This window comes from Syngnathus floridae, chromosome 4 (assembly GCF_059516105.1).
Source record: "Syngnathus floridae isolate MCC-2025c chromosome 4, RoL_Sflo_1.0, whole genome shotgun sequence".
Lineage (NCBI taxonomy): Eukaryota > Metazoa > Chordata > Actinopteri > Syngnathiformes > Syngnathidae > Syngnathus > Syngnathus floridae.
In genome coordinates this window covers 16,084,195-16,098,527 of record NC_142416.1, presented here as the reverse complement: position 1 = coordinate 16,098,527, position 14,333 = coordinate 16,084,195, and the positions used below count along the sequence as shown (strand labels likewise).

At 40.6% G+C, this 14,333-nt stretch overlaps 1 protein-coding gene across 1 annotated transcript; it reads right to left on the bottom strand.

The window, feature by feature from the left end:
• Window positions 1-8,412: 8,412 nt before the first annotated feature.
• LOC148399445 (ATP-sensitive inward rectifier potassium channel 12-like) lies at window positions 8,413-13,488 on the bottom strand. The gene is made up of 3 exons (XM_088372862.1): window positions 13,289-13,488; window positions 10,505-10,678; window positions 8,413-10,042 (listed from the first exon to the last, which is right to left on the bottom strand). The coding sequence occupies exons 2-3, from the start codon at window positions 10,594-10,596 to the stop codon at window positions 8,413-8,415; spliced, it is 1,722 nt and encodes a 573-aa protein (XP_088228988.1). The 5' UTR covers window positions 10,597-10,678; window positions 13,289-13,488.
• Between the last annotated feature and the right edge of the window lie 845 nt (window positions 13,489-14,333).

The following is a 14,333-nucleotide window of genomic DNA, read 5'->3' as shown; positions in this document are numbered from 1 at the left end:
AAAAAAAAAAAAACCAACAACATGTGATTGAATTACTTGGACTACCAGTTCCACATATTACTGCAGACCTTGTTAAGAGTACATAATGTGAGTTTTGAAAGCTTTTTGAGGTTGTCGTATGATTGAAGATGACATTGGGGTTACCGTGACTGTGTTGGCCGGAGGGCCTTATGTCATCTGGATGTGTGGGTTGTAAAGGGCTGGGAAAAAAACTCAAGGGTCACATTGGGAACGGGTCATGAGACGGTGACACGTGGGTGAAGAAACAGGCCCGGGATCTTGCTTTGCTTTTTTTTTTTTTCACCCCGTAGGAAGTGAGGGATGCAGGTGTTTGTGGATGATGCAGCGAGACGAATAAAAAATGATTCTGCTTTCTGACCTCTGCCCCTCCTTTTTTGCCTCCTCTCAGTTTCACCCAATGAATTAGTGCAGCTGCACCACTCCTAAATGGGTGCCGCTCTTTTTTCCTGCTAGTGTATGTGACCCACCATGAATCCTCTCTTTGTGCTCCCCCCCCTCAGCTCCCACCTCCTAGTTTCTTGCCTCCTTTTGGTGGGGGGGGGACGCGGGGGTAAGGGGACTTGGGTTGCAATGGTGTTAGCACTGGTGATGTGGTGGCCATGGTAGCGATGGAGGAGGCAGCCGGAGGGAGGGTTGGATGTTGGGAGTGGGGGGGGGTTAGAACTTGTTGGATTACATTCCAGTGCAGCTGTGGAGGCTGGTGCAGGCCAGAGCGGGATCATCATTGCATTGCAAGGGCATCATGAATGGACTATTGTTTGGAAAGGCCCGCATCTATTTGCTACTAACTTCATTCTGACAGGGGGAACAGAACAACAAGCGGATGAAGGGTGACATTTAGAAAAGTTTTGGGGTGTAGGAGAGGAGAGTGGGGGATGGATATTAATCTCATGCTGATTATTTTATTTGTTAATAATACTGGCGGGTCTTCAATGAGAATTTACATGACTTAAAACCACGTCACAAATATAGAAATAATCAATACATTACTAAAACACAGTATTATAGAACAGTATGGCAAGGAATTCATGGACCCAACCTACGCTCCATAATATCATCTAAAGATCTCTCTGCACGTATGCAGCAAAGGGCAAAACAAGTATGACCGTGACCTTTGACCCATCAGGTGGCATTGCATTAAAAAACAGACATCTTATAAAGGATATTGCCATGTCAGCTCAGGAACACAGAAACTCAACACAGTTCATCTACAAGTGCATGTTAAAACTCCACCGTGTGAGACAAAAGCCATTTTTTAATGGCTTATCTGAGATGGACTGATGCAAAATGGAAAAGTGTGCTGTGGTCTGACGAGCGAACATTCCCAAATTGTTATTGGAAATCATGGAAGTCTTGTACAGCCAGGAAAAAAGGCGATGAAGTAAAGCAAATGAATGTATATAATTTTATGGAACAAAGATGATATTTTAGGTTGTAAATGTTGGTCACATTGTTTTCAACTCATTCGCGTTTCATTTTTGCATGTTTGGACGAACTGATTTGTGGCGGCTTAACAAGCTAAAGTATCACAACGATTAACTGTAACGGAACACAAATAATACCAACAAAATATATATATATTTTTCCATCGTATTCAAGCCAATTGTAAATGAAAAGATGCAAAAACACTGAAAAAAGAAGTCTTTTTTTTTTTTTTTTTGCTATGACTCACATGCAAAAGTGCCGGTGAAAAGCAGAATGCGATGGTGGTGATGAAGATGGGGATGATAACGACACACACACACAATGGCACCATTGACAGCAACTTTATGACGCTTGTGCCCTGCAGCCACACATGCCAGTTTAAGAGTCATGTACGCCGATTTGCCAGTTTAAGAGCCATTATTTTTCAGGCCTTTCTATAAAATTCTCACAAGGAATCTCTTTACAATCAAGATTTGTCTCTATTTTGCGCAGACTTTACCAAGATTTAGAACGTTGGCTTCATTCGTTATCGTTACACAAGTCTAAAAAGAAGTTCATCGGATAACAACCAATCACAGCTCACCTGTTTTCTGGGACTTACTTTGTGTTTCCACATCATTGCTGTGAAAAGTCTGCAAGTAAATACATGAAAAGAAGTATTTAGGAGCAGATGAACCTAGGGCAACCCTGGAGTCTGAGCCTCTTTGAAATCGCTTTACTTCAATCAGCATCCAATTAAGCAATTAGCTGGCTTGTGAATATGAGAGGCTGCAGACAGACAACACATATTGCACTAATATGGTCAATTTCTGTAAATATGTTGCCACAGGGAGGAGATATGAAACGCTGGCATGAGTAGAAAGTCTACTAAAATTGCTCTCATGTTTTTGCTGCTGCTGCTTGTCTGTGGTTTTTTAGTCAACATCACCAATGGTGCTTGGGTACTAAAAAACACAAGCTTCTATAATTATTAGTTGTTAAATATTTGCGCTGAAAAGTCATACTGCCAAATGAGGTATTTCAAGTCATCCTCCAAATGCTCAAGCGTGTCATTTGTAGTTTTTTTAAATGGAGAAATAACTTTGGAGAAAGTATTTTTTTTAAATAATGAAGCTCTTGGTGTCATTGGGATTTATGTTGTTCAGCCATTTTGAATGCAGCTTGTTAGTCAGCCATCTTATGTATGGCGTTGAAGATTAATCAAACAAAAATAAATAAGAAAATGGAAGGGCTGGAGCAGACTTGCAGGAGAACATTTAATTAGTCAGTCTGTGCGATATAAAGAGAACGAAAGAGGAAAAAGAGGGCCCGAGGGTGCTGAGGAAAAGACGTCCACATGAAAGACTCTGTTGTCTTCGCAGAGGAACGACATGAAAGGCAGCAGGACAAAGAGACGGATGAGATATCTGGGCAAAGAAATTTGTGACGATTTGGGGACCGCCCTCCCTCGTGTCTCTTGTAGTCTCATTTTTTTCTCGATTGTTTCTTCAATAAAGTCCAAAAAATTAAATTGCCTCTAGACTCTGTGCAATTATATTTGCCTACAGTTCAGAGGGGTCAGATTTTATGAGGGGTCAACAGGGACATAATTCTGAATTACCGCTGCACTTACACACACGACTTTTTTTCACCATCACAATTATTTTTTTTAAATATGTCCCTGATGACGATGTCGTAAGATTCATTGATTGGTCTCAAACTGCCACATAGTATCCCCCCCCCACACACACACACACACACACACTCATTGGAGTGGCAAGCGTGCAGAGACCAGAATCAAAGTGGGCGTAATGGATTGGACTCGGGGTTGTATGTTCATGGCACCCACATAATTTTTTTTCCCCCCTCTACATTTCCAGTTGTAGCGTGAAGTGTGGTGTGTCAGTTGAATGTCTAATCTTCAACTTTGTGACATGAGGGTCATGGAAATTGTTTGCAATATTAGCTGTTAGATAATTAGGAATCCATGAAAAAAACATTAACCCCCACTTTAGTGTATTGACTCGCTAATAACAAAAGTAAAAGTTCAAAAGTAAATTTTAATCATGGATGTTTTTATGTCCCTCTAATGACAATGTCTATTATTTTTAATTTTCTTTATCACATAAGGTTTTTGAGATATTGTCATTTTTTGTATTTAAAGTGATGCTTTATTTATTTAACCATTTCAGCAATAAAACCAAATTGGTCTACAATTAATTTGATGACTTTATTATTTTTCTTGGACAATTAGTATCTTTAAAAACGTTTTTTGCCACTTGCTCAGGACTCAGGTAATGACCAATCAGGACTCAGCTTGCAAATGTCACGAGTCAAATTAGCGAATCATAGTCAATGACTCACCCATTGCAATTTGTAATGTTGGGTTGGCATGGCTGCTCTATTAAGAATAAAATAAAAGACTGGGGAAAAAAAACTGCAATGTTTTTGTTATGTTAGTTTTGTATTTTTAAATACTTTTCATAACTATGACTAACACTGACTAACACTTTGAGTAGAATTAAATTTGTGACAATTCATGTTTTGTAACAATTTTCAAGTTTTCCACAATAAATGAGTTTTCTACTACTTAAGGTGTGTTTGCTTTTATTTTTAAAAAATAAACTAATTTCCAAGGCATTATTGTGTACAATTAAAAGACAACTGTTCTATCAGCTTGTGCTTTCTGTTTGGATTTACTCCTGACAAAGTTCTCAATCAAAAACTGCAAATTCAATAAACAAAACAAAAACATGGTGGTTACAAAATTGTGAAAATTTGGAAAACTAAGTCTCCATGCAGTTTAAAGTCTTTATTTTCGTCAAATCAATCTTGTTTCTTTGAAGCATGCTGAAAAATGACAATGACAGCATGTGGTTTTGTGCCACTCTTTCCAAATTAATTGGATATCTGTCAAATTTGTAATTCTAAAAACACATACTGCATTGTATTTCCAAACCAGAATAAATGCCCAAATAGTCCACCACTAGGCAAATAAAAATGTCCACGTCGTTTCTCTTATCTACTATGAGCAAGACATGTGACATAACATCTAATCTCAAACTAAGAAAAGAGAAAACAAATGAATGCCCATAGAATAAGTTCATAGAATACAAATCAAACAAGGCATCTAAACTATTAAAATAATTGGACTAATTTAAATAATTAATTATTGTTTCATTAATTCATTAATTATTGCATCAGTAGTTGTATGTTATTTTTTCTTGAATTACTGTCAATCAAAATAGCTGCTGTAAAAAAAAAAAATGGCATTAAATAAAAATAGTTTGGGCCGATTACATTAATTATATTGAAGTAGCTAATTGAGGTGTGTACATACAAGTCACACCATGAAGTTGAATTACACTATTCTTAGAATTTATGCATGTGTCGTCAAAACGAACGCTGTAAAATAAAATAAAAAGTTGAAATCTGATTAACAGTACACTTGTAACAAGACAGATCCTTTTGTGTCTTGCTCATCCTAGCATTGCTGCTCCCCATAAAAATTCGGACAGGCGGACAGACAGGCTAGCTGGCAGATAGACAAGCAGAGACAGACAGACAGACAGACAGAAGTTTGCCCTGTGGTGCTTCCCAGGCCAGTCGGCCTCTGCTGAGCTAAGTCGTGCACGCTCTCACACACGCACAAAGCTCTTCTGTTCCTCCAGCGAGCTGCCTCGCAGCTCGGCAAGCACACAACAGCTCATTATGGAATCAAAGACACCCCCCACCGCCATCAGCAGCATTATTGCCATCACCCCCGTGCTTCCCAGTGTCTAAAGAGTGTCCCCTGCCGAGCACACGCACTGTCACCATCTCTGGCCACACAGCCTCGGGCCACCAGTGTCCAGTGAGGCCAGAAAAGCCAGCAGATACACACACATGAAAGCACACATTGAGATGAAGACAGCACCTTATTAGGTGGACCTCTCGTCAGCCATTAGCAGCCCTTACAGAGGTCGCAGAGGTCAGCCAGCTACTTTCCTTCACAGAACTTGCGGGGCACTTCAGAAGACAGCAGGAGAGCGATGGGACGCCATGACAGGGGAAACAGCTGGAGATGAAGAGATGAGACGCCTCATCTGGTCAGATGATGACTGTCAGAGGACATATTGAGGTAAAACTCAGTAGCAGCGGGAGGCGAATTTGCGGATCACACTTAATTATCCTCAGCTGGATATCTGCCTGACACAAGCTATGCTAGTTAGGAGCACTAAGAAGAAATCTGAACACGTGATCAGCCTTCTTCCTCCCTTGCGATCAAAGTCAGCAAAGGCCCTATTGATGTCTTTGAAAGATTATACTGAGCTATTATCCTGTGGTGTGGGGTGTGTTAAGTGGGATGTTGTTAGCCGAGCTTCTCCTAATATATTTTTTGTCACAATTATATTATTTTATTTTCCTTGGATTAATGCAAAATCATTTTCAAGTAACTTGTCACATCACGTGTATAAAATGTCGCCTTTGTGTTGTGTTTTTGATGTTTTTCTTAAATAGTGTCTAATATACTATTTAAGGCAGTCATGGTCAACATTTTTAAGGTTTAGATTTTATTTTTTGCAGTCTAGCAGGAACTACTAACTAATATGTCATTTTAAAAAATAAGGGCATAAATATGATTCTTGCATGAACTCAAACTAAAATAAAACACTGGCAGGTCTATGAGGAGGGAATAAAAAGCACAATTTGCCTTTTTATTTTTGGGCGTTCAATGGCATGGTTCGGCCACACGGGGGCGCGTCAACAGCAGCCATTAAAATTCACTACTTGCTGTCATCTTAATAACTTCTTTTTTGTCCTATATGTTTTTTCCCAAAGCGTGTCACCTGTCCTCGCTGTGATCTCCCACTTTGTTCATGTAGTAAATTATTTTTGCTCCATTTTCATCTTTTACCTCCATTTTTTGCTCCATTTTCATCTTTTACCTGAGGGAAAATGGGCATATTTTGGGCCAGGGGTTACATGAATGCACTTGTTCTTCATATGTATCCCAATGTGGAACTTTTGGATATGAATTATTACAAGTTATTTTGGTTCTTTGTCCTTCTTGTCCTGATCATGCCAACCTGGTTTTGGAGCCTCAAGCACTGTTGTGCCCTTGTTTCTTTTAGGTATAATATACTGTACATATAAATATCAGCAGCATTTTATAATATACCGTGCTGTCTAATCATTGCCTAGCAACAGAGAAGAAATGAAGGGATTTACTGTATTTATTCTGAAACAAATATGAATTAAATACGTCATATTCTGTACTAATTATAATTAAATCGAGTTTCAATTTTCTCATATCACAACAAATCTTGCATCCACATTACTTACCTTGATTAAATCACCTTTGATGCAAACTGAAAGTAAAATGTGGACACAGATGGATCCTTCCACCTGAAAGAAAGAATGTTGTGCACAATGCAAGGAAGGGCAATTCATTTAAGTGTAACAGTAAAAACTGTTTTTATTCGCTGTTTATCATACAAAACAACACACTGTTTGTATCTACTGATAAAAGAAGAATAAAGTGCATTTTCTCATACATGTTTTACAGTTATTTGAATTCTGCTCTTCACTCATACTATTTTTTTTTCGGATGATGCAAATTTTGACATCTCCTTTTGTGATGTTAAAAGGATGTTCGAATGTAAGGAAATAACTGTTAAAACTGTGAGAATCCATGCTTCCTTTTAACGCTTGCACACATAATGGTTCGTTCCATTAAAACATGAATAGTTGTGCTTTTGTTTGAGCAGGACACCTAAAGCCTTAATGGTTTGCCAAACAAGCAAAGACCACTAGAAATGTGTGGACCACTTATATAAAAAGAGTCTGCTTTGTCTGGCAAAACTATCGACAAAATCAAGTGTTTTTTTTAATGGGCGCCCCAAGTCAGTTTGAAACCAACTCAAGTTAATTCGTTCACCCATCACTGCGTTTCTTTTTCTCAAGTATTAAAGAAACTCTATCATGCTATTTTAATCTTTCCAACGTCAATTACATGCGTGTATATGATTATTTATTACCTTTGGCACAATGGCGTTCTAATTTCTTTTTAAATATGAGTTATTTTGGGGCTATTTTAACCCGGAAGTAAGCCGGAAGTCGGTAGAGTTGAGGTGCCTTCAATGACAGCTCATAAAGTAGGACATGTCAAAATTAATGTAAAAAAAAAAAAGCTTAATTAATGCACCAAACAGAAATGAAGCAATGACTACTATTGACTAGTACTTGAGCACATTGCAGAAGAAACTCCAAGATAAGTGAACGGAGAAAAACACCACTTTGGGGGAATTTTGGTCAGGAATTTGGATGGCTAAAAGCTATTTTTTTATTTTTTAAATTACTATGATATGGCTCCTTTAACACAGTAACTCTTGAGCAGACCAAACAAAAATCTATAATCTAAAAATAAAATCTCTGGTGTGGTTTGGTTAATGGCTCTTAATTAGAACTTGTTAACTGATGATTTTCCAAAAACATCTTGAGCGCATACACCAAACCTTGTTCCTTTTTTATTTTATTTTATCTTATTTTATTTTTTACCGTGTGAAACTGAAAAGAGAGCAAAACCAAGGACCAAGTTTACAAATCCATCGACTGAATCCCACAGGAAAAAGTGACTATAGGTGTGATGGCACCCTAAAATGCAATATTTCTAGCAGCTGCATCTGATGTATGAACTAAAATGATCAGTTCCATATTAAAATTAAACACTAATATATTTACAAAAAAATGAAGTCAAGAGCAAAAGCTTGATTCCTTCTCAGATTATACACACATTGACTAAAGCAAGGAAGTCTTTGAGATGAACTTGTTGAAGGAGATTAATCGATACCTCGATCGATCGATGAAAATGTACAATTCTCAAAACCGATGCCAGCCAAGGCCCACACCAGCAAAACGATCCTTCCTTGTATAGTTCCAAAAGTGAACTGATTTTTTGTATTCACCATTAGTGCAATGAGGTTAGCCTTTGGCTTGCCGTCAGCTTTAGACTCCAGACTCTCGACTGACATATAAAGGGAGATCTGGCTGCAGTTTATCCAGACTGATCTGGTTCTGAGTGTCCAGCACGCACAACATCTCAACCATCTGATCCTTTACAAATGTCTCTTTGAAGCCCACAGGAAGGTCGTCTTGCAAACTTGCTCCTCGGTCACCTTTGACCCCCAGGTTGTCTACCTCCCCTTCGTCCTCATCGTCTCCACAACAAAGTGCAACTTCATTTTCATAACAGAAAGCGCTCGGGGAATGAAGGCCCAGGAGGTGGCGGGCTGCCCTCGGAGCAAGAGGTGATGGGGACCGTGAGAAACTCGAAGCGGAGGACGAGGACGCCCGTCTGTGACCTTCCCTTTGACTGAGCTCCCTGGCACTGCAGTGTGGTGTGGTTGGCACTTCGTACGTCTTGTGGAAGCTAGAGTAGTCCACGTGGTAGCGGTTCCCCTTTTCAAAGACCACCGGTTCAAAACGGTGACCCCACAAGATCTCCTTGGCCAAATAGGAACTACGGGCCTGAGTGGTCATCGCCGTGGCTTCCACCATGCCTTCCAGGATGACCACAATCTCAAAGTCTTCCTTCTGAAGATCAGCACTACTCAGGTCATACAGAGGACTGGTCTTGTTAATCTCGTGGACCACCACCAGCGGTGACACTAGAAACAACCGGTCCAGACCGTCATCGTAACCGACGTCGATATCTGTCTGCTCCAAAGGAAGATACTCGCCCTCAGCGGTCACTTTGGGTCTAATGAGCTGGGCGCGCACATGAGCCTCCACGATGTGGCTCTTCCGCATGTTCCCCAGGCGCCACATGAGGCACAGTTTCCCATCCCGCAAGGCGATGACAGCGTGATGTGAGAATAGCAGAGTCTGAGCCCGTTTTTTGGGACGCACCATCTTGGCCATGATGGTGCCTATCATGAAGGAGTCAATGATGCAGCCCACGATGGACTGCACCACCACGGTCACCACAGCCACTGGGCATTCTTCAGTGACACATCGAAAACCATATCCAATGGTAGTCTGCGTTTCTATGGAGAAGAGGAACGCCCCGATAAAGCCTTGGATGTGTAGGATACATGGCCGCCATTGGTCCCGCCTGTCCTCCGATTTGCTCTGAGGGTCTCCTTCCTTCGTAGGGAAGTGAAGGTCAAAGTCTCCATGAGCCAACGCCACTCCCCAGAAGACCAGACCAAAAAACAACCAGGACAAAAGGAAGGTGGCGGTGAAGATGAGCAGCAGGTAACGCCAGCGTATGTCCACACAGGTGGTAAAAATATCAGCCAGGTATCGACGTTGCTTATCCTCCATGTTATCAAAAACGACGTTACACTGGCCGTTCTTTTTCACGAATCGGCTGCGCAGGCGACTGGCGACCAGGTCGGCGCCGGCGTGTCGACATGACGGCGAAGCCCGGCAGCTGTTGACCGTGGAGTCGTCCGGCACTCTCAGAGACAGAGCCCCTCGTCCTTCTTGGCCTGCAGGATATTTTCCCGCTCCTTCGTCCTGGGTCTGCATGCACAACCCCGTCAAGGTCTGCTGAGTCAGAGGACTGTGGCCATTGTGGAGGCCCAAGGCTGAGATCTTCAGGGCATCTTCGTCTGTGGAAACAATGCTGTATCTGGAAAACAGAAGAAAAGTGTGACTAATGTTTCAAAACTGTGGGACAACTCAAGCTGACAAAATGCATTTTATTTTCTATGCCTGTGTTTCCTGGAAAGTCCCATTTTCCAGTGGGACCATCACAGTCTGCATGAACTTGGGTCCAAGTTGTGGCAGCGAGCCACCACATTCATCATATTGATCCGTGCTGTATGTGGCAGGTCATGCCTTTTTTGTAAAGTGCATTACCACCACCCACACTGGAGTAGTCCGGCGCCACATCATGACTTTCCAGCCAATCAAATGAGACGGACGTCCGTTTGGCCTTAGCAGAGGTCAACTTCTCATGACTGCGAGTGATACATGTATGCATCTACAACAGAGTAGTTTCTATAGCGACGGGATGTAAATAATTCGCTGCAGGAAAAGCGACACAATCAATCAGCACTTTGGTATGAACTTCACGTATTCGATATCTTACCTGTTGACTCGCACTGCTCCCATGGCAATGGTGATCATCAGTCTATGTCTGCTAGGGCAGTAATGAAGGTTGGGACGGGCAGTTCCAACCATGAAAGTATTCTTGCCGGACTGAGATACAGTATGAGCTCAGGTGGGTCTCGCACTTGGGACCAGAGTCTTCTCATGACATTTTCTGGGAGCAGAAAAGAAATGTGTAAATGTTATTGTTTTGGCTTTTTAAAAAAAAATACTATTCCTGACTGTTTTGAGAGACTGGTATCAGTTACAGGTATCAGCAACCCTTGTGAGTACTCGATACCTTGAAATAAGGCTACTATCGAACCAATATCAATACCCGATATTGGTACTCATCCATTTTTTCAAGGCAACTGATCAAGTGGCTTAGGCCGGGGACTGCTTTGCACATGTTCCTGGGAAAATTATCCAAGCATTCATCCAAATATCCCCCCCAAAAAATCAAGCATTTGGCCTTGCCCTAATGCACGGACAGGGCAGACAGTTTTGCGTAATGAAAGCTTATTGATTAGGTCCTTCTAGTGGTTTGCCTCAGGGAGTTTACTAGGGGTGGAAAACCAGACAGGCAACAGTGGGGGCAAAGGTCTAAAAAAGACATGAATCAGTGGTAATCTACTGTTAGAGGAACAATTGATCTGCTGGTTGGCCCCATGACAAGGTTGAGGGGTGAGTTTGCTTGGCTTATTATGTCAGAAGCAGCAGAAACAAAAAAGTGTTGCATAAGCAATACTGTTGCAGGGTCAATCGCATGCAATCCTAAAGGGCATCATCGGTGCTTTGCCAATCACTTCGACATGAGTGCCTTGTGTTAAAGCAAGATAGTAATGGATGGTTTTGGCAATATTTCCAACAACAATATCCGTCATCAATAAACACTCTGGGATACACGCAAATACACATCTTGATGGGATTTAGCGTCATGTAACGTGTGTGACTCTCCCAGACTTGCACCAAGGACAGATGTCGCCAACTGGCTTCTGATTGGCCGGATCCCGAGTGATTTTCAACTGGATAATCCCCAAATAGGAGGATGACGTCAACACAACGACTCCGGCATCTGGAGGAAAATGTCCTCTACGTGAAAGCTCAGCCTTTTTCTTAAAAACAAGCGACTCTATAAAAGATCAGTGCAACTACTCCATTTGTTATACATTTTCCAGTTTGACTTGATCAATATAACGATTCATTCAGTTCAAATGAGGGCAAACCATTTTACACTGTGTTCTTTTCTATTTTCAAATATTTAGGTCAAATAATATTTTGACCCCTAATGAGGTACTATTACTTTTCAGTTGGGAATAGTAAATTTATTGTGGTGTGTGTTGCCATAGTAACGTTTCTCTTGATAAGGAGAAAAAAAGTTTATTTATTTTTTGCTATCGCAGCACACGACACGAATCGGCAGCCACGTGATCTAATCAAGATTTATCGGGAGAAGATCCCGCATGCTTGACGTCAGCCTTATTCAAATTTGTCAGGGAAACCAACATAATCTCATGCAAGGCAAAAGATGGAGAAAGCCCTGGTCAAATACCAGATTATTATGCCTCTTAATCTCCCAGTCCAAACAACAATATAAAAGGTGGTTGCCGCGAGACCCGGCCTGAACTGTCCAATCTGAACTCTAATGATGCGAGCGGAAGGATAAACAGAGAAGAAGAATGAAAGAGAGAAAGAATGTGTGAGTGAAAGATTCTTTCTGCGAAAAAGTGAGACGTTTATAGATTGCACAAAGTGTAAAGAGAAAAGAAGACAGTAGAGATTAAGATGACGAGATTATGACATCAGAGGATGTTACTCCATCTAATGGTATTTGCAGAAAAAAAATGAGAATGAACGTGTGACCACACACAGGAGAATGAAAATACTTGTGATCACTTTATGCAACACTATGATTCTCTTAAAAACCTAGACTATGATATAAATAATAGCTAAAAGTCTAAAAACAATCAAATAAATAGAAAAGTATAATTTTTTGTGTTCTCCATTTCTACTACAATGCAACCTACAATAAAATAAATTAATGTTAGCTTAGCTTCCATTAGCTCTGTATTTTTACTGCACAATATTCTAATTCAATTTAGAGATAATATTATAATATGTTTAAACAAGTCATTAAAGAATTTAAAATTTATGGGGTGGTATTGAAATATTTTTGGAGATTTTTTTTTTTTTTTAGACAGGCAATACATTAGGAATCCTAATTTATGAACTGACAATTGAAGATTACAGCAGAGTTTCCACCGTCAGCTGCAATCAATGCTTGAAAGTATGCAAGTACAAGTTATGATGGGGCAGTTTGCAAACGAAGCGGCATGTGTGACGTACGTGGGCCTGATTGGGGCCACGGGAGCTGTCCAGTGCTGAAAATCAATGCACGGCCTGCAGGGACAATCGACAGGCACGAAGAGGAGTGAGGTGGGGGGAGGGGGTAGGTTTGGGTGATGAACCCCAACCCTACCCTAAACTGTAAAATGATTTTATCCATTCAGATGTTTTACCCTCTCTCTGTTTACACTAGCCACATGTTTTACAGTCGGCTTACTCAGCCAGATGAACGTTTTGTTGAACTATCGATCCACGTGTTTCTCAGCGTTTGGGTTATATTTGAGTTTAAATAGGGATTCAAAATTGTTTCATATTTTCAGATTTGGATAAAAATTGAGATCAATACAGCAAGTAGGCAAGATAGTCGGCATTTATTTTACGTTCGACTTATTGGTCATATTTCAAGTTAACCATACTCCAAATAAATGATGACACTCACCTTGATGTTCCGGCAGTGTGAATCATTCGGGAACTGTCATTGCCGTCATCCTGAGTCTGGTCGCTGCTTGCTTTTTTCTAATATTTTCGCAACTTCTTTTTGAGTGCTTTGTCTTGCACAAACTTGTAAATTTCTCCAATGTGAGCTTGGTCATCGTTGCTCCATAACGGTGAAGCGTTTCACTGCTGCCTCGAGCTTGGGCATCTGCCTCGATCTGTGCGTGCCTGTGTGAGTGTGTGTATGCGTGTGTGTGTGTTTGAGCGAGAGAGATCATGAGAGAGAGAGAAAGAGAGAGAGGTATGACTATTTTCCAATTTGTATTTGCTATTGTTTTGCCCATTGTGTGGAAATATGTTGTGATTTAGCACATAGCCAACTCAGGCTTGACTCGAAACGTCACAAATCTTTTCAATATTATTTTGAAATTTCCAAGGTTTTGAATTTGGAAAGCTACTTACAATCGTGTGCTGTCCGAAATGTTCTGAAGAATGTGGTCCTTCCATCTTGAGGGGCTTGGTTGGACAACAATAAAATAAAATTTAAATCTAAATATGTCTACACACTAGTCACACTGGATTGGTGGACTATAGGTGAGTAAAATTTGATTATAAAATTATTAATTCAGTATTTGTATTTTTTTTCCATTATTTCATATTATTTCGAAAATGGGCATTTGCGCCGTTGTGGGAGTGAACACAGCGAGTTTATTTCCTGGCCAATCGCAGCAACTCCTTTCATTCCTTTTAAATTTAGCGCAAGAGGGGCTATGTGTGGAATTAGAAAAATTCATTTAAATAAACAAAAAAAAAAATCTCATTCCAATTCCTCGATTGTCCCATACTTTAAAGATAACTGCGCAGAAGCCGATGCCTCACGACAGTGATCTACCCTGAACCGACCTCAGATTCAAACCAGTGCCAAAAGAAGTGATTAAGTTAGTTGAGAGTCATTATGTGCTGATTAAGCAGAGGTTATATAACAGTTACACGTGCTGGTAATTATGAGAATCTTAATGGTCTTCAGAGTGTCCTTAGGCTGTGTCCAA

What these genes read in the sequence shown, in the direction of transcription:
- LOC148399445 (XM_088372862.1), bottom strand. Translation starts at nt 10,596, where the DNA reads ATGGTTGGAACTGCCCGTCCCAACCTTCATTACTGCCCTAGCAGACAT. An exon ending in GGAGCAGTGCGAGTCAACAG is followed by an intron (nt 10,043 to 10,504) that starts GTAAGATATCGA and finishes TCTGTTTTCCAG; the next exon opens with ATACAGCATTGTTTCCACAG.